Raw genomic sequence first — 20,472 nt, 5'->3', positions numbered from 1 at the left:
AGCATTGGCATTACTAGAATTTCCAGAAGGGGAAGAAAAATAAAGGTTAAGTAGTAAAATATCTGCATTGGCATGCAATTGTACATACAAGTCTTGAACATTTCTGCTTTCTAAAATTATACTGCTTTTCCTTTATTGCCTTCTATCTACTCCTTTATTTCTTGAGCAGGTGGTGTTTTTAAGTGCATGGGTACCCACTCTAAATGCTCAAACGCATGCCTCTATCAGTTGGATCCCATTTTTGGCCTACCAGCCTTGAGATGTGTGAATTCGTGTTGCATGAGAGTTTGCAAACCAAACAGCTGGGCTTTTGGAAGTATTCAACAGGCCCCGAACTGTGGCCAAGCTGGTCTGAGTTTTGGAGAACTGGTTATGCTCATCAAGGAAAAGTTTCTTTCCAGACTTGTTGCTACTTTGACACTGGCCTGATCTCTTCATGCTGGCAATGATGGGTCAAACTTCAAACGCTTACATTTCAGGTGCGGGTGGGGGCTGGGATACGAACAGTAGTGTGAGCGCCACCTGGTGGCGATGAATAGCAATCCATGAAGCTCTGTATTTCACTTGGCAATGCATCTCTGTGCTTATTTCACAGAAAGATTCATGTACAGTGCGTGAAATTAACGTGTCAAGCTTTCCCTCGTTTTTTTTCCCAGCATGACCTCCCTTCTTCCAAACCTTGAAGCTCTCCTGTCTGTCGAAAGCTGCATGTTTAACCTTGCATCTAAAATCCAAACTGTCTAAAGACTGAAGAGTAAACTGTGTATCGACTTCTCTCTCAGGATTACAACCCTAACATCCATTCGCTCTGCCTAAGGTGGAGAGTCCCTCAGGATATTGGCATCAGGGGAGAGAATAAACTGCTGGGCTGTTCTCTTCTGCTGCAACTTAAGCAATGTGGCTATCTCTCAGACCGCAGATTTTGAGTTTGGGGGTTTTCCCTGCACGGAGTAAAGGGAGACTTAGTTATTTGACATTAAGACAAGGAACATGATTAAGTGCAGCTCATCTTTGAGCAGCGGTGTTTGTCTGGCATAGCCTGCTACAGAAATCTGACTCTTTGGTAACCTTGCCAGTTATATTGTCTGTCTCCCTTCATGCACAATTCTGACTCTGAAACTGCCCTCCAACAAGGGTCTAAAGGCTGGACACTAGCTGCAAGATCGCTGTAAGGTCACTTAAAAAGAAGGGGCGTTAAAAGAAAGGATGCTCTTGCAGGGAAACCTCTCTCTGCATCCCTGTGATTACTCTGGTTTCACTTCTAGAGGGTTCTGTTTTGATACACAATTAACTCAGCTTGCAGGGGGAAGGAGGAAACCTAAAACATGAGTTTCCTAAGTCTTCTACTTGGACTTTTTTTTCTTTAAGAGAAGACTGCTAGTGTCTAATCCCAACTTCTGTTCTAGATGAAAATACAAAATCTACAATCCACAGTTCACTTGATGCAGTTTCTCATAAGAGATTGTTCGTGGTGGTGATTTATGAACATGTTGCATGACTGCCTCTTTTGCTGTCCCTTTGCAGGGCCACGATGGGCATCCTGGAATATTGGCGTGTTTATTTGTATTCGCTGCGCTGGGATCCACCGGAATCTAGGTGTTCACATATCCAGAGTGAAATCTGTCAACCTCGACCAGTGGACCCAAGAACAGATACAAGTAAAAACGGGGCTGGATCCTCTAATGTGACTAGAACTGCTGCTCTGGCAGGATGGGATTCAGTAAATCTTAAAATACCTGTTAAACTGCTTGGGAGAGTGAAACAGTAGGAAGACTTATTTAAAACAAAGTTTCCCTCCTTGTATGGTTAGAAAACAAAACACAGCTAGTTTTATTGTAAGCTGACTCATTAAAACCGGTGGCCTGTAGGGAGTGCAACAGACTTCTCTGAGTAGAAACAGAGCCTGGTTCTATTGATAGAACGCTTGTCCAAAACAAGTAACTGCTTTAAATAAGCACGCACTTGTCTGGCTATCGCTGCTGGGTGTCTCTTAGCTACCTGGGGCTGTACAGAAGGGGGATCACAAATACTGCACAAACGAGCCAAGCCAGGAAAGGTATCTCGCTGCCCTAGCACAGACACAACCTGCTGGGACGGGGTGTCATCCCAACAGGGTGGCAACAGCTGTTCCTGTAGGAATCCTCTGCTCAGCCAGCTCATGTTCTCTCTCACAAATTCCAGCACCAGATAATTCTCAAGTCTTATAGCTGTTTCCCTTTTAATAGGGATCTCAAAGCTTATTACTAAAACCTAATGCTGCAGCTAGTAAAGCTTCCTACCTAGAAAGATTGACTTAAGGGAAGAATAAGCTTTATAGCTGCCTGTATGCTAGGGGACACACACAGAGCAGGAGGCAAGTTGGACAGATCCCTAATACATGGAAGGGTGTACACACTGATAAGGGAACTACATGGGGTAGCACTAGAGCAATGGCATGGGATCAAGGGAAGCGTGTGTGTAGGTTGACTCTCAGGAAACTTTGCCAGTCAGGCTTTGAGTTCCAGAATTGTTTCCCCAAGGAAAATGGTGACTCTTTGGCATGGAAAGCAATGTATCCTAGGGACTGGCCCTGCCTAGTTCAGGGTGTATACTGTATGACTTGATGGGGTTTTCCCTTCTGTGTGTACTGAGCATGAAATTCCCCCAAGGATGAAAAGAATCCCTCGTGCATCTCCTGTGCAATGAAGCTTCAAATCCCCGGGGTTCTCTGGCTGCTCAGACATTTAAGTCTCCGCTTATTCCAGTTAAGTGTTGGAGAGTGTGCTGCCATGCCTCAAAGATCTACTTAAAAATGTTTCTGCCTCTATGAAAGAGGAGCTTAAGACTCTTGGAGGGTGGTGTTGCACTGTAGGTGTGACAGAACTTCCATATGCTGAAATAAATGACTGAAGATCTCTCTTGTGCATTGCAGTGTATACAGGAGATGGGAAATGGAAAAGCAAATCGTCTCTATGAAGCCTACGTGCCAGAGACCTTCAGGCGGCCTCAGACAGACCAGCATCCTTTTTCCTTGCTACCTGGGGATATGAGAGACTTCAAAACAGACACGAGCTTCTCTGAGGAGGGCAACTGCTAAGTGTTAGCCATAAAAGCAGGTTCCTAGCTAGGTTGCCTCTATGTAAGGCTTCAGACTTGTTACGTTGCTGTCTTCAGTGGAAGAGCTCTTGGCAGGGATCCCTAAGCTCTGTGGCCATAAGAATTAAGTAAAGCTACTCGGATACAGCTTGAAGCCCTCACGTGGGATGTGCATTGTCGACTTGCTAACAAACTCAAGGGCTGACTTTCAAAAGCATCCTGAGATCAGACTGAAGCTGGTGGGAGTGCAGCACCTTTAAGTTAGAGAAGGTCTCCTTCACCACAGGGTCATAGTGCTGTAAACTGAGCAAGAAGCAGGATTCTTGCTCAGAGTCCCGTTTGTGGGTATAGATTGAGCCTGTCTTGTCCGGCAACCTCCAGTGATTTGCCGGATGTCCGCTTGTCATGGGTATGGCCACATTTGCTGCAGTCCCATAAAGTTTTACAGCCCCCAGTCCTGGTTCTGTGCTTCAGCTCTAATTTACCCCTAAATGTCGAAGACCCCAGTAAGCAGTGGGAGTGTAGGTAATGCTGCTAGACAATATCGACCTCCTGTGGTCCAGCAAATTCTCTGGTTCGGTACCAGTCAGGTCCTGAAGGTGCCGGATTAGAGAGGTTCAACCTGTAATATAATAGCCTAAGAGCCTGTCTGCAGTGTTAGGTTTGTAAAGCAGCTAGATACTTGTGCCTGGTCTGTGCCAGCTGATTTGAGCTCACAAGGCTCAGTCTATGGGGCTCTTTCGTTGCTGTTGACTTCCAAGCCTCCCTCCTTGTCAGATCCTTGAACCCGAACCCCAACTCCAACCAAAGCTTGGAAGTCGAAACAGCCCCACAATCTGAACCTTGCAAACCAGAATCAAGTTGTGTGGACCAGCTGTGGGTTTTTCTTTGCTGTGCAGACATACCCTCAGATACATGGGATCCCAAATCTCAGAATGACTTGTGCTGAGGCAGGATTGTAATAAATGTATGCTGCCAAGTGGTGGTGCTAACAAATGGCTAGATAGATCCTGATCTTTGTAAGAAACGTCCCTAATTGTCTAACTTTAAGGTGCAAAGTGGCCTTTGCAAGTACCTCTGCATAATTCTTCACTCATGCTCTTGAACAAGGCTTACTGAGCTGTGGCATCTTGCCACAGGGGATCAAGAAATGGCTGTTTAACTTGCTCTAATAAATTTCCCCTGAAACGACAAGGAAAGCTGCCAGTGCCTTGGACCCTAGATCCTGGCTAACAGCAAGTCAACCATTGCTGGGCCGGAAGAGTGGTGAGGAAACTGCCTTGAACAAAGACGGTAGGTTAAGAAGCTTCAGGGGGTAGCTGAGTTAGTCTGTACAGGATGAACTTAAAAAAACCCAACAAATAGTCTCTAAAGCGCTCCCAGACTAACAAGACATGTAGAAGGTATCATAAGCTTTCTTGGGCACAGCTCACTTCTTCAGATGACTGGAGTCTATAAAGTGCTCCCAGACTATTGGTTTTTAAGTTTTATATGGTAGATGGTTAGGTCTTGGCACACTTTTACTTTTGTTTTCTTGCAACCCTATGACTTCTTGTAAAACTTGTTTAACTGTAAAACAAGCAGTGATAAGTATTTGTCCAACAGCAGTTGAGCTGCAGGGTTTTGACACTTTCAAGGAGCAATGAACTTTGTCTGTAGTGAATATACAGTGAAAGGGACACTGCATTGGCGAGAGAGGCCATTTGGCAAGCTAAGACGGGTAGAGGTTCAGGGAGTTTGCTAGTGAGGAAGCTGAATGGTGTGGCAGGAAGCCAACACACAGGCTAATCTCTAGCAAACACTAGCCTCAGCAGTATTGTAACTAGATCCAAGAAGAATTTCACTTGCTGTAAGAGTGTATTTAGCATTAGCGAGCTTGACACTAAGTGAAAGGAACAAAAATTACTGTTGCAAGAGAACATCCTTAAACTACCCTTATTTTGTGATCTTAAAGTGTACTTTGTAGAACTATTGAACATGTCTATGTACAGCTTCCACTTGTGAGTCATTCCTCCTTAATCAGCCTCTTGCAGAGCTGTGGAGAGCTTTATCAGAGACAAATATGAGAAGAAGAAATACATGGATCGAAGTGTTGACATCAGCGCATTCAGGGTTAGTTTCTCGTTCCTAAGAACTTGTGTAGAAGACAAATCACACTTGGAAGCGCTGCCCTGATATTTTTGTCTTTTCCTGAATTCACTTCTTACCATAAAATTCTCTACAAAGCCATCAACTGGCAAATGTACAGAACTGGACATCTTGACTTATTCCTCATGGTCAGCTGAGTACATTGTATTTTCAGTGGGATCGCAGACATTTTCCAAGTATTTCTCTTGTGTCGGGGATTTTTACCTATTTGGGACTCATTTCTTTAAGAACAGGGACTGTCTCATGGCCATTCTGCAGTTGTATTTTCTGTTACGGATCTAAATTATCATGTGTATACATGGCAAAACTGGTTATAAACGCTTAACCAGAGGTTGGGGGGGAGGAAACTGCTGGGTATGGAGAGATATTTATCAGCTACGGTAGTTACCTAGTGAGCTTGCCACTTTCCATGTTGCGGAGGGTACAATTCAGTACAGACTTGCTTGGAAATGTTAGGATTCTATTTTTATTTTAACTTTCCCATTGCTGTGCCCTGAGCTTTGACCCTCAGTTCTGTATCTATCTTTGTGCAGAAAGAAAAAGCTGACAAATGGAAAAGGAATAGCGAGTCAGCATCCGAGAAGAAACTGGAACCCGTTATCTTTGAGAAAGTAAAAATGGTAAGGCAAAAAGTACTGTCACGGATCAATTGTAAACATCTACTGGAAAGATACAGACATTTCTCAAGTATAGTAGAACAGCTTTCTATGGAAACCCAGATTTCTCTGGTCTCATCCTGTTAAGAGGTTAAGGCACTGAATCACGCCAGTGTTCTGTATATTCTCCTTGTCTTGTCTAACAGGCCAATACCAGGTGCTTGGAGAGTTGTGTTCATCCCCTTCCTCCCCACAGTCTACAGACAGCTGTCAATCCCAGTTGCCGTTTTGATACACAGTATCCCAGAGTTGGAGAATCTATCTGATCTTTCCCATTCCTGTCTTGTCATGGTTTAGCTAGTGACTGTAGCCCTGTGGTGATACCTCGGAATTTCACAGTAAGGAGTGGGTGATTTTGTGGCACTTCATCTCCAAATAAGAGCAGCTAGTCTCCTCTGGATCCGTTTCCTTTGCTCAAAACACAGTCTTGTTTTATGCCGTTCCTCCCACTCCCCACCCATAAGGCTGTGGTGGAGTCTAGCTCCCTTTACAGTAAAGGCATGCACTATCTAATTTTTGTGTATCGCTACAAGGACTCTTTCAGGGAGCCCAGTCTTACTCTTCTCCCATCTGGCTAACTGCATTTTACTAGCTAAGAAACTAACTGTATCATGGCTCCCGGTGCACCACAAGCTGCTTATTTTGATGTTCAAACTTGCATGTTCATTCAGTAACGAGAACTGAAAGCACAAGACTAATTTGTTTCCGATAAGGTTAAATGCTCCTCTAGATGCCTTTGAACACTATTGCAATTACAACCAGGGCAAAGGCTAACAGACACAAATAGTCAAACTCTATATTTTGCTGTCAGTTCTGATGCTCACTCGCTCTTCAGTGATAATGCCTGTCAGTTATAAATGTCAGAGTTGCAGGAGTATAACTGGAGCACGGGTTATCAGTTGAAGTTCAGAGTGGGGACTGGACAAGTGTTCACAAATCTATAGATGGAGTCCACCATAAAGACTGACATGATATATTCTGTAATTTCCACTCCAATGCCCAAATAAGTCTGAGAGTCTTTAAGGTGCCACAGGCTTGCTTGTTGTTTTTTGCAGATACAGACTAACTTGGCTCTGAGACACATGTAGGTTTCTTGTCAAGATAAGCGGTTTGGCTTGACTGTCCTTCCTGTTGACTGCAAGAAATGCAAGATGCTGCTCTGGAGGTTTGGGACAGGATGTTTCTGAAAGTGCTAGTGTTTACACTAATCCCTATTATACCAGTATTATAGCTTTATGATCCTGCTCAGGGTATTCTGAAGATGCCAACCTTGATATTACATGTCTCATCCGGCAATCGTTCAGAGTAGAAGTGGAAAATCGGAGAAGCTTTAAGTGTCCTTATAGATTCTACATAAAATTTATAAAGTGTATGCGAGACTGAATGGTCCAGGAACAGCTGGGTGGAGATGTCTGTTGGGAGTGGTTAGAGACACAGCCCTATCTTTCCTCTTTATCTAAAGTAATTGGATCTGATTACTTTCGTCTTCTTATTATTAGGCTTTGCTTGAGTATGGCAGAAGAGAGATCCCGATTAAAGATACAAGCACAGCACTCCATTAGATTCCTTTACCTGCTTTTGTAGGCATCTGAGTCTGACTTACCATTGCTTTAACTTTAGTTTTCAAAGTGTGTGACAGTCAGTTTGAACTAGATCAGTGCAGTCCTAGTTCAAGCCCAGAATCCGTATCCTTTCCCTCCTCACAAAGGTTAAGTGCAGTAGAAGGCTTGAACTGCAAGACTTCTGGGTTTTAATTTTTGTTGTTTGTTTCAGCCGCAAAAGAAAGATGAAATGCAGCTACCAAGAAAAAGTCCCCCGAAATCTACTGAACCTGTAATGGATCTACTAGGACTTGGTAAGAGAAAGTTACATGCTTTGGAGCTATCTAAAAAGTATTGAATAGTTGAAAATGATTTTAAATGTGGTGCCTATAAGTAGATGACAACTGCTAAAGCTCAGAATGCTTTGGGATGTTTGCTAACTAATCTAAATTACATGGGGGTGTGTGTGTGTGTGTGTGTGTGTGTGTGTGTTTGTTCTTTGTTTCTTTTTTCCTCTCTCTCTCTCTCTCTAAAAAAAAAACAAAACAAAACAAACAACCTTTTTGGAAGTAAGGGCCTGCTTGCTTCAGCAAATACCTAGTGCTCTAACCTAAAGAGACAACCTTAACATTCCCAGAAATGAAAGGAAACTTGTAACTGGAAAGTTGGACTTGAAAATGATGCAGGAGTAGTCCCTGATTTTTAGGCACTACTTGAGTACTTGTCAATATGCCTTGTGTCTCAGCTTGCTTCATGTTATACTGTGGCACCACTGAAATGCAGCCTCCTCTGAGCAGGCAGGATCGATTGAGTCCAATCATGATTTAAATCTGCTAGCTGTAACCATTCATTTAAATTTTCAGTTGTAATCTTGTTTTGCCTTTGCACTTGATTTTTCATAGAGAGGTTGATTCCCATTGGTCGATGCCATTCAAACATGTTGACTTGCATTTAAATATAACCATTACGCTAAACTTGGTACTGTGTGCTAGTCAGGAGCCTACATTATATCAATCCACATTTAAGCAAGCACCCATGAACAACGGCAGCTTAACAGACATTTATTCAGATTCTTAATTTTTTACATGGTAGAAAATAGTGAATGAAATATTTATTTCCTGAACTAATTTTCTTCCTTGTAATTTGTGTAGGCCTGCATTTGGATGGTAACTGGACTATTAAAAATATCCCAGAACAACATTTTAAAGATTGTTTTTGTGTTAGAAAAAAAATTCAGCACATTTAAGGTGGTTAAATCGGTTACATCAAACAAAGGTGGTAGTGAGCAGAGTTTTTGGTCCCCATGCCTTTCAAAGTGTTAAAACTAAGAAGTCTCATCCTGTTAGAATCATAGAATAATAGGACTGGAAGGGACCTCGAGAGGTCATCGAGTCCAGCCCCCCGCCCTCAAGGCAGGATCAAGCTCCGTCTACACCATCCCTGACAGATGTCTATCTAACCTGTTCTTAAATATCTCCAGAGAGGGAGATTCCACCACCTCCCTTGGCAATTTATTCCAATATTTGACCACCCTGACAGTTAGGAATTTTTTCCTAATGTCCAATCTAAACCTCCCCTGCTGCACTTTAAGCCCATTACTCCTTGTCCTGTCCTCAGAAACCAAGAGGAACAAATTTTCGCCTTCCTCCTTGTGACACCCTTTTAGATATTTGAAAACCGCTATCATGTCCCCCCTTAATCTTCTTTTTTCCAAACTAAACAAGCCCAGTTCATGAAGCCTGGCTTCATAGGTCATGTTCTCTAGACCTTTAATCATTCTTGTCGCTCTTCTCTGTACCCTTTCCAATTTCTCCACATCTTTCTTGAAATGTGGCGCCCAGAACTGGACACAGTACTCCAGCTGAGGCCTAACTAGTGCAGAATAGAGCGGCAGAATGACTTCACGAGTTTTGCTTACAACACACCTGTTGATACAACCTAGAATCATATTTGCTTTTTTTGCAACAGCATCACACTGTTGACTCATATTCAACTTGTGGTCCACTATGACCCCTAGATCCCTTTCCGCCATGCTCCTTCCTAGACAGTCGCTTCCCATCTTGTATGTATGGAACTGATTGTTCCTTCCTAAGTGGAGCACTTTGCATTTCTCTTTATTAAACCTCATCCTGTTTACCTCTGACCATTTCTCTAACTTGCTAAGGTCATTTTGAATTATGTCCCTATCCTCCAAAGAAGTCGCAACCCCACCCAGTTTGGTATCATCTGCAAACTTAATAAGAGTACTCTCTATCCCAATATCTACATCATTGATGAAGATATTGAACAGTACGGGTCCCAAAACAGACCCTTGAGGAACTCCACTTGTTATCCCTTTCCAGCAGGATTTAGAACCGTTAACAACCACTCTCTGACTACGGTTATCCAGCCAATTATGCACCCACCTTATCGTGGCCCTATCTAAGTTATATTTGCCTAGTTTATCAATAAGAATATCATGCGAGACCGTATCAAATGCCTTACTAAAGTCTAGGTATATGACATCCACCGCTTCTCCCTTATCCACAAGGCTCGTTATCTTATCAAAGAAAGCTATCAGATTAGTTTGGCATGACTTGTTCTTCACAAACCCATGTTCTATTCATGGATTAGAAGGGAGGAGGACCCGCTTTCTTAAAATCCCAGTTTCTCAATTTTCAGTGAATGGCAGTGAGGAAAATATTCGCTGAACCTGCAGAAGAAGCTACATCTATCAAGCTGGCTTAGCAAACTCAGGCTGCAGCTGCTTAGCCAGGGACTCCTACCGGTTTGGTGTGTTAAACTTCAGCAGCAAACATGCGTGCATATTTTCATGAGATTGAGTTTAATAGACTCAAGTAAATATAGGCCTTAATCTAGGTTGTCATAACTTCACATTGTAAATATTTTAAGAGGAAACTATTTAACTTTAAAAAAAAAAAATCCAATTGAAATACAAATCCTTTTAATTTGCTGCAACATGCTGTGTTGCAATAGGGAAGGATTAATAGGGAAGGCTGTGCAAATTACCGGTGGGATCTAGAGCATACCGCCCGCGAACACTTTCCCTATTACAGGATAAGGGTGTGTAATTATTTTTACCAGTTACACGATTACATTGGTGCGCACTGTCTCCGACTCCTGGCCCCGCTCCCAGGGAGCGGATGCGCTCTGGGAGCCCAGCTGCACAGCAGGTTCTATAGAATACACCTTGTACTGCAGAGCCTGCAGCACAGGGCAGCAGCCAGCTTCCAGGAGCAGGGCTGGAAGTCAGCACGCGCCGGCAGAAGAGTTTAACTGGAATCGATATACATCCTTATCGGTTAAATGGTTAAACCCTTACCTCCCTATTAGAGAGGAGGTCTCTCGTGATGTCATTTGGCACGTGGAGGTAGACGATTGGTGTAACTTTAGCTTTCCAAGCAGTTTGTGTGTTTTTTTTTTTTTTTTTTTTTTTAAGGGATCTAGTACAAATAAACTAAACACATCAGCTTTATCTCCCGGGGGTTATAACCCTCCCTGTAAAATTGTATTCCAGTAACAATATGGCACCTAAAACTGACCTCAGATGGCCCTAGACACCAGCAGAGAATCCCTGCCCTTGCTGTTTGGTGCACTAATTGACTCTAGAAATGTAGCTGTGTTAGTCTGGTGTAGTTGAAACAAAATACAGGACTATGTAGCACTTTAAAGACTAACAAGATGGTTTATTAGATGATGCACTTTCATGGGCCAGACCCACTTCCTCAGATCAAATAGTGGAAGAAAATAGTCACAACCATATATACCAAAGGATACAATTTAAAAAAAATGAACACATATGAAAAGGACAAATCAAATTTCAGAACAGAAAGGGGATGTGGGGGGGGGGGCGGGGGGAGGTAAATGTCTGTGAGCTAATGGTATTAGAGGTGATAATTGGGGAGGCTAAGACAGCTAGAGTCTTTGAGCCCCCTGCGAAGAGTGTAGAATTTTAGCATGAATGACAGTTCAGAGGATTCCCTTTCAAGTGCAGATTTAAAAGGCTTCTGATGCAGGTAATTAAGCCGTTGAGACAGTGTCCTTTCTGGTTGAAATGGCAAGAAACTGTTTTTTCTTTGTGATCCTGTCTAATATCTGTTTTGTGAGCATTGATCCTTTTGGCGAAGTGTCTGAGACGTTTGTCCAATGTACAAAGCAGATGGACACTTTCAGCACATGATAGCATAAATTATATTTCTGGATGTGCAGGATATGCATTCCTGATCTTATATCTCACTTGGTTAAGTCCAATAATGGTATCAGCAGAATGAATATGTGGACAAAGCTGGCAATGGGGTTTGTTGCAAGGGAAGGTACCAGGGTTGGTATTAGTGTGGTATGTCCTGTGGTTGTTAGTAAGAATCATCTTGAGGTTAGGTGGTTGTCTATAGGAGACTATGGGTCTGTCTCCTAGAGCCTCTCGGAGTTTAGTATCCTGTTCCAGTATAGGCTGTAGTTTATTGATAGTGTGTTGGACAGGTTTAAGTTGGGGGCTATAGGTGATAAGTGGTGTGGTGGTGTTGGTTTTCTTGGGTCTGTCTTGAAGTAGATGGTTTCTAGGTATTCGTCTGGCTCTTTCAATTTGCTTTTTTATTTCTCCGGGTGGGTAGTTGAGGTTTATAAATGCTTGGTAGAGATCCTGAAGTTTCTGGTCTCTGTCAGTGGGATTAGAGCAGATGCGGTTGTATCGAAGGGCTTGGCTATAGATAATGGATCGTATGGTGTGTGCTGGATGGGAACTGGAAGCATGTAGGTAACTGTATGAGTCAGTGGGTTTTCTGTAGAGGGTGGCCTCCCCAATTATCACCTCTAATACCATTAGTTCACAGACATTTACCTCCACCCCCCCCTGCATCCCCTTTCTGTTCTGATTTGTCCTTTTCATATGTGTTCATTTTTTTTAATTGTATCCTTTGGTATATATAGTTGTGACTTATTTTCTTCCACTATTTGATCTGAGGAAGTGGGTCTGGCCCACGAAAGCTCATCGCCTAATAAACCATCTTGTTAGTCTTTAAAGTGCTACATAGTCGTGTATTTTGTTTTATTGACTCTGGTTCGGGTTTTACAGAAAGCTTGCAAGGTCCCCTTTGGACACCTTTGTCCATGAGGGACTCCTACAAGCCTAAGATTCTCTCAAGATAGCAAACTGTAGTGTTACTGTAGCACGGATCAGTGATTCCTAATAAAGTTCAGGGACAATATGTTCCTTTGAATGCCACAGAAGTTGATATGGGAAGAGCTTTGAATGGAAACGTGAATTCTAGTATGATTTCTGGAGTTTATTTACCACTGCAGGGGAGCGAGGGAAATGTAACTCCCCAGAAGAGCTGAAGCAAAGCCCTCCAGTGCTGTTCCAGCATAGCACTCGACGTTGCAGCAGAAATATTCACCTGCTGTCTTCTACATGGCAGCTGGGCTATGCTAGAGCTGTGCAACTTGTGCAGCAGTCATCTGCTTCCACATGCTCCATCTGCTTTCGCATGCAGCAGTGTGCTTGGTGTCCCGAGAGGAAATTTACTGTCACTTGCACTGGGTAGAGCAGCAAAGCAGAGCTAAGCAGTGTGCAGCCTGGGTCCCGTAGGGCTCTGCCTTAATCTGCAGTCACTACACATGGCAGCCTATTTGGCAGTCTACATGCTACCTTGCCTCGGTTGACAGGAAGGCTGGCTAGCCAGCCATAATTACCACTTAATGTTTGTTTCTCCCAGATGCTCCTGTGACCAGCACAATTCCAAATGGCCGACCCAGCAACAGTTTAGAGAAGGATCTAGATCTCTTTGCTTCAGTGGAATCCAACTCGCTCTCTGACTCTAGGAAGGTGAGTCAGGGGCGGTAATAAACTTCTCCAAAGACTGCTAGGTGACTGCATTGAGCAGGCCTGCATGTTTTCATTCTCGGTGTTTGCAAAAATGAGCTTGTCACCGTCTTTCTCCCCAGATCGCTGGTTCTATGCCAACAGCTGGAAGTGCTGGCTCTGTTCCCGAAAACCTGAACCTGTTTCCTGAGCCAGGAACTAAAGCGGAGGAAGTGGGAAAGAAACAACTCTCGAAAGACTCCATCCTTTCCCTGTATGGTTCTCAGACACCCCAGCTGCCTGCCCAAGGTACAGCGTGTCAGGGGGCGGGGGGAGAGGGAGCTAGAAGCTTCTGATGATTGGAACATCCTGAGAGCACTAAACTGATAGATTGGAGTTGCTTCTAGGGCAACTTTTTTGAGTTAATGTGAGGCCCATTACATGGGGCAGGTGTTCCTTGAGGAGTTACATTTTCATATGGGGTGTAAAATGTACCATCTATGGGCTGGCTGCAGCCTGCACTGTGTATTTATATAGGCTGCAGAGTGTATTCAGAATGTCCAGATTCCGAGCTCTCATAAAACAACCATGAGGGCTGGAGGCTTTTTATGAAGAAAATCTTTAAAGGTGAGCTGATGAGGTGAGATCTTCAGGGGTGCTCGTCTCCTGTTAAGCTAATCACAATGTCAACTCTACTTCATTGCCGGCATTAGCTATCGACTAGCTGATGCTTTTCCATTGCATCCACTAAAAGTGCATGAGGGATGTCCAACAGCGGGGGGGATTGTGTGTGTTAGGGAAGGAAATGAAGAAGAGCAGGAGATTCGTAAGAGGAGAGAAGGCAAGCAAGGCAGGCAGAGCGGTGGCTTTAAAGAGGGTCGCATTCCTCACTGATCTTTATTGAAAGGGATAAGAAGGTCCTAAATAATAACTCCGAGTTGAGTTCTGCAAACAGGCCCCTTGATCTGTGTGTAGACTTCCCATTGACATCATGGAGCTCTGCTGTGATTTGAAAGTAGGGTGTAGACCAGTGGTGGGCAGCATGCAGCCCAGTGGGGTTCTGTATGCGACCCACAGGACATTTTGTTCACCATTGCCCATGCGCAGGGTTGTCAGATTCTGCTGGTTTCTGTCCACGTAGTTGTGGGGGAGTGGTTCCCCTACCAGTATTACTAAAGTGACACACATGTGAAGCACGGGGATGTGAGGTGAGGTGCGCGCTGATTGTGAGCATTGAGTGACTGGGAGAGCTGTGTGCTCCCTCTGCGGCCCATCAAAGCGCTGTTACCGTTCAATCAGCACGCCCCGCAACGTCTAGTTGCGCTCGTGCGGTTAGCGGAACTACCCTGTCCTGGGAGAGCATCTTGTCATGACAGTCTCGTGGCCCACTGAGATGGAGGGCCACTCCTGCAGCCTGCTCGCTAGCCTAGGTTGCCCGTTGCAGCTGTAGACAGACTTCTGCCCCCATCCAGGAAAGTAATGGCCGTGGAATTCTGTCCTATCCCTCAAGTGGATCTGATGCCCCTGATCTTGATATCATGGGCATTGAAAGGCAGGTATCTCCCTTGCTCTCCAAGGGCATCACTATGGAGTGACAATGCAGCACTGCAATTGCAGTTCAACGCGTTAAGAGTTAGCAAGAGGAGCCTTTCTGTGCTCTGATGCCCCTTCCTCCCCTGCTGAGTTCTTGCATCTTCTAGTCCAGTGGTCTCGAGCCTTTTGAACCACAAGATCACTTTTCAATTTAAGTGCAATGTAAGATCTACCTCAAACCCAAACACCCTTGCCCCGCTTCCCTCCTGCCCGTTCTTTGAGGCCCCGCCCCTGGTCTCTCTCTTCTCCGAGGCCTCACTCTGCTCACTCCATCCCTCTTCCTCCCTCGCTTTCACCAGGCTGAGGTAGGGAGTTGGGGTGCAGGCTCTGGTCTTGGGCCAAGGGGTATGGAGTGTGGGAGAGGCTCTGAGCTTGGCCCAGGGTGGGGGATTGGGGTCCAGAAGGGGTTTCAAGGTACAAGCTCTGGGAGTGTGTTTGGGTGCAGGAGGATTCACCTTGGGGGCAGGAGGAGGTTCGGGGCTGGGACGGGTTCAGGAAGCAGGCTCTGGCTGGGCACCGTTTAACTGAGACAGCTTCCAGGTGGTAGAGCAGTGGGGTTAAGGCAGGCGTACTCCTGCCCTGGCCCTGCACCACTCCTGAAAGCAATGGCTCCATGGTACCATGTGCTGCCCCGCATCTACCAGCACTGAGCACACAGCTTCTCCTGGCCACGGTGCCCCGTTATTGATCAATGGGAGCTGCAGGAGCGGTGTCTGCAGGTAACGACAGTATCTGGAGATGCCCTGCTCTGCCTCTCTCAGGGGCTGCAGGGACATGCCAGCCGCTTCCAGGAGCAGCAGTTACCATTGGGATAATGACTCCAGCCACGACAGGCGAGGCGTTTTAGAACTCAATACTCAAAATTAAATTTAAGCGCAAGAGAAATGAAAATGATGAAATGCACAGCCCAGTCAAAAAGCAAAACCAACCCACTTTGCGAGCAGTAAAAGAAGTCTCTCCCCCCCCCCCCCCCCCCACCACCACCACCACCACCACCACCACCCCCCGTGTATGTGTTGGGTCAGGAGAGGAGAGTGAAGGACAGTGTGTGGTTATGAGAATGAGAGATACACAGTGTGTGTGGGGGGGGGGGGGGGGAGATTTGCATTGCCAAGCTCCCTCCATCCCCTTCTCTCTGTGTGGAGACAGGGTACAGGGGGGGGGGGGCGGGGCACCCTGACATCAGCACACCCCCTCCCCTTCTGCCTCCCACACCCTGCACAGCAAGCAGGAGGCTCCCGGGAGGCAGCTCCAAGGCAATGGGCAGGAGCAGCTTGACAGTGGGTGGAGGGGCAGCTGAAGTGCCAGCGCTTGAGAGCTTCCTGGCCAAACCGGTCAGGATCAAATGTCAGAGGCTCCAAGATCGACGGGTAGATCCCGATCGACTGGGTGGTGACCATTGTTCTAGTCCTTGGGTTTTATTCATCCTGTTCTGCATCCCACGACTGCTGGTCTTATATTTGGAGCCACTTGGTGCTCTGCCACCTGCTCAGGGCTTCCAGTGATCCGAGGCTCTCGCCCCAGGGGTTGAACATGCTGTACCTACATTGTTGGTTCATAATGGACCAGCGATGGAACTCCAGTCTGCAGCACAGTAGCACTAAGCCAGCCCTAGATTGCTCTTTGAAGGCCCTCTTTCGATTCTTGCAATGCCAAGTAAGAACGTGGCAGTTCTGTTCTGCTACCACTTAGACTGGGCATGTGTCAGCCAAATCCAAGTTGCCTATAAAGCCGTATCAGGAGTGTTTGGGTTTTTTTTTTTTTTTTCTCTTAGCCACTTACCTTCTTGCCCTATTCCAGGAGCAATGTTCATGGCCCCGGCTCAGATGGCATACCCTGCAGCCTACCCTGGCTTTCCAGGCGTCGCCCCACCCAGCAGCATGATTGGCGGCATGATGGCTCCACCAGTAGGAATGGTGGCCCAACCAGGGGCTGCGGGGATGGTGACCCCGGTGGCTATCCCGGCCGGATACGTGGGTGGCATGCAGCCAGCTGTCATCGGCGTCCCCAATGGAATGATGGCAGCACAGCAGGCCGGGTATGTTGCTGGCATGGCGGCGGTACCGCAGCCGGTGTTCGGGGTGCAGCCGGCTCAGCAGCTGCAGTGGAACATTGCTCAGGTGAGAGGGGTCTGTTCCTGCTCATGACCCGACGTGGCTCATATTACTGTATAATGCTTGCCTTTCTTCCAGGGAGTATCACATGCTTCATAAACCTGCAGCTAACTAGATCAGCACCTACTTGTTCAGGGTAGATTCAGGAGTCTTGGCGCTTAGTCTCCTCTTTTCTAAGGGGGGATATGATAGAGGGCTATAAAATCATGACTGGTGTGGGGAAAAGTGAATAAAGAAAAGTTTATTTACTTGTTTCCACAATATAAGAACTAGGGGAACACCAAATAAAATTAATAGACATCAGGTTTGAAACAAACCAAAGGAACTTTTTCTTCAGCGCACAATTAACCTGTGGAACTCCTTGCCAGAGGATGAAGTGAAGACTAGGACTTTAACAGGGTACAGAAAAGACCTAGATAGGTTTATGGAGATGAGGTCCATCAGTGGTGTCCCTAGCCTCTGTTTGTCTGGAAATGGGTGACGGGGAGGGATCACATGATGATTACCTGTTGTTCTCGCCCTCTGGGGCATCTTGTATTGGCCACTGTCTTCAGATGGGATACTGGGCTAGATGGACCTTTGGTCTGACCCAGTCTGGCTGTTCTTATGTTCACTCAAACCCCCTCCTGTTCACTTGTCGTGTCTATAGCATCATAGCGTTCTCAGTAGCACTCCAATTTGCAATACCCTTGTATAGTTTAAAACCCCACCCACCAAGCCTCAGGACTGAAAGAAATGTACAGTACTCCAGGGCAGGGCTGCGGAGGTTAGCCCAGTCCTGGAACAGGGGGAGTCAGCTGAGCAGACTGAGTTGGTGCCACTAGAAAGCTAGCACACCTCTCCCCTGTGCCTTGCTGGCATCCAGGCTGCAATGACATGGACTCCGTAACTACTACGTCATCCGCAACTGGAAAGGAGGGCGGCTCTTCCTGCATGCTAACACGCTGAACTGCATTGCCTGGGTTACATCTGACTTCGTGATTTGGCAGGGTATGAGGCTTTGTACTGGCATAACTAGGGTGTTTTTCAGTCCTGGCTCTAATTGGACTGTGTGTAACAGACACAGGGCTCCAGGATACCCTGAGAAATCAGACTCTGGCCTTGTCTTCTGGCTTTTTGTTCTAGTAAAATAGATTAGTCTCTCTTGCTGAAGACAGCTGTCAAGCTGCAAGAACCAGGTGCCTTGCCTTGCCTTTGGTTACCCTGCTTTTACCCCTCAAGCTTGGATCCAGCAAAGCACTCCAGCACGTATTTAACGTGAAGCCTGCGCTGTCGTCCCATAGAAATCAGAAGGGTTATTCCATGTGCTGAGCTTTCAGCATGTGCCAAGTGCTTTCCTGCACTGGGGCCTAGATCTTTTTTTGCTGTGTGTCTTTTAAAACCATTTCCCTGACCTAGCTTGTCTCCTTTCCTCCTCAGATGACCCAGCAGGTGGCTGGGATGAACTTTTATGGAGCGAATGGCGTGATGGGATATGGACAGTCAATGGGCGGAGGAAGTGCCCAGGGAACCAATCAAACCCTCAGCTCTCCAATGTGGAAATAACCCTCTTCCTGCCCGATATTATGACCACTCCTTTGCCTTTTGTTCTGTTTTTAAAACTGCTCCATAAGACATTCAGGGTTTGTCTCTGGCTCTGTTCAGCCTGAACCTTTGTGTTCCCCATAACTGGGACCCATCTCTTCCTTTTCACTGTCAAAGCCACAGGGAACCCTCACTGCCCAGAACACCACTTTCAGCTTCTCTGCATCCAGCATAGTGAAATGCAAATGCTCTGGAGGGTGTGGTTTCCCCCAGCTGCCACTCATGCTTCTGGGATAATATGTGCCTCTGTAGGAAGACCGTCTCTTGCACGTCTCAGGGGAAGGATGAATGAGGTAGTTGTGAATTATATTGTTACTGGCCCCACTTCCGGCCTTTGTGGAATTGGGTTTTAATACAATTATGGTACTAGCAGGGTTTGGTTTGATTAGGGAAAGCCCAGGCCTGGGGCTGAGGAACTGGATTTCCGTCCAACTCAAACCCTAAAATCTTGCTGCCACTCGTTACTCGGGCGTTCTTCAAAGCTGAGGCCTCCCTATCTTGGCTGGTCAGTCTTCATTGGAACCAAAGTCATGCTGAAGGCCCCTCCTGTGAGCAAGCAGGAATCTGGCACGTGATGGGGTGCACACTGCTTGGAATGTGAAACTCGCACTTCAGAGTGAATTTTTCTGTCTAATCTGTGGTGTTGATGTAATTTAAAACAAACCAAAAACAACTTTTAATTAACTAACCGAGACAATTAATTTATAGAGGGTCAAGAGCCCATCACAAGCCTTTCTTACACTTTTAAAAGGACCATGACATTCTAATTTATATTTTTTCACATCTTTTTGTTCATGTGTCGTCCCCATCCCCAGCTTTCTCTCGACATTCTGATGCTGCAGCACAGAAGGGAGGTGGTAAAGAAGCAAGTTTTCTTGTCCTTCACAGCCACCTCACTAAAAAGCAGACAGCTGAAAGATGTCATATGCGTGAGCAAAAAATTGAGATGTACCTGGTTTACTTTATCCTGTGTATATGTAAATTCCTTAATAAAAAATTGCAGTGAAACATCAGTGGACTTTATATTCTTGTTGGTACATAAATATTTCATTTGGAATCTGTCAAATGAGGAGTGGTGGTGATTAACTCATTGCAAGGGTGCAAGGGTTCAGATCCTTAATCAAATGAGTTTGCTTTCCAGTGGGAGCATTTCCATTTTTATGAGACTAGAGCACCACTGTACTGCTTACCTTGCTCAGGATTCTTTGGGTTTGTCTACATGTAATGTTGCGCTAAACGTGACTTGCAAATCAATGGGTTCATATAGTGATTTGCATCCGGCTTTCCAAGATCCGTCTACCTTAACTGTGTCTACAGCAAGGCAAATAAAACAGGACTGTTCTGTTTACACTGCCATACTGCAGTCTTGACTGGCAGGGTTATGATGCTGCAACAAGATCAAATTTAGGAGAACTTCAAGTTCTATCTCGGCTCAGTTTGCCAACAGGGCAACTCCATGCTTGTTGCAGATGAAATTGACACTCTGAATTTGAAGTCTTACATTTTTGCTGGTGAGTCTTCGTAGAGCCATGGATAATACACGCACTCCTCTTGGTGAAATATCGTTGTTTTGGACACCTGGAGGAAAACATCCTGAACAAATTTTTTTTACTGAACTTGGAGAAGGCAGGGTGTCAAATTCTCTGCACCTAGGAGGTGGCAAATCTCATGTGAAATCATCCACTTTGACCCTGCTAACAGTACCATGAGGTAGATTTCTTTCAAGCCAGACATTGATCAGTTAGCACACTGATGCAGAACTGAAACCACTACAAGGTCTCATCTAGACAACAGCATATTCCTGCCAAAGGGATTTGCCTTTATTATCCTGTTCTAGGGTATGTTGACACTGCATGACTATTGAGAGACCAGAGGTATCCTGAAATCTACACAAGCCACCCATTATTTTGAAATATTTTTCAAAATAACAGGCATGCTATTTCATCTCAATGCATGAGGGCTAA

The 20,472-nt window shown here is 45.5% G+C and overlaps 1 protein-coding gene across 1 annotated transcript in view; it reads left to right on the top strand.

The window, feature by feature from the left end:
• SMAP2 (small ArfGAP2) overlaps positions 1–19,521 on the top strand; it is a 40,387-nt gene extending 20,866 nt beyond the window's left edge. The window contains exons 2-10 of the mRNA XM_075908903.1: positions 1,525–1,658; positions 2,912–2,997; positions 5,109–5,187; positions 5,757–5,843; positions 7,653–7,734; positions 13,132–13,241; positions 13,361–13,526; positions 16,611–16,930; positions 18,344–19,521. Of these exons, the coding sequence (XP_075765018.1) occupies positions 1,525–1,658; positions 2,912–2,997; positions 5,109–5,187; positions 5,757–5,843; positions 7,653–7,734; positions 13,132–13,241; positions 13,361–13,526; positions 16,611–16,930; positions 18,344–18,469 (1,190 nt within the window). The 3' untranslated portion in view covers positions 18,470–19,521. The remainder of the gene's footprint in view (positions 1–1,524; positions 1,659–2,911; positions 2,998–5,108; positions 5,188–5,756; positions 5,844–7,652; positions 7,735–13,131; positions 13,242–13,360; positions 13,527–16,610; positions 16,931–18,343) is intronic.
• The last annotated feature ends 951 nt before the right edge of the window (positions 19,522–20,472 follow it).

This window comes from Pelodiscus sinensis, chromosome 25 (genome assembly GCF_049634645.1).
Source record: "Pelodiscus sinensis isolate JC-2024 chromosome 25, ASM4963464v1, whole genome shotgun sequence".
Classification (NCBI taxonomy): Eukaryota; Metazoa; Chordata; order Testudines; family Trionychidae; genus Pelodiscus; species Pelodiscus sinensis.
This window is presented reverse-complemented; position numbering and strand designations above follow the sequence as displayed.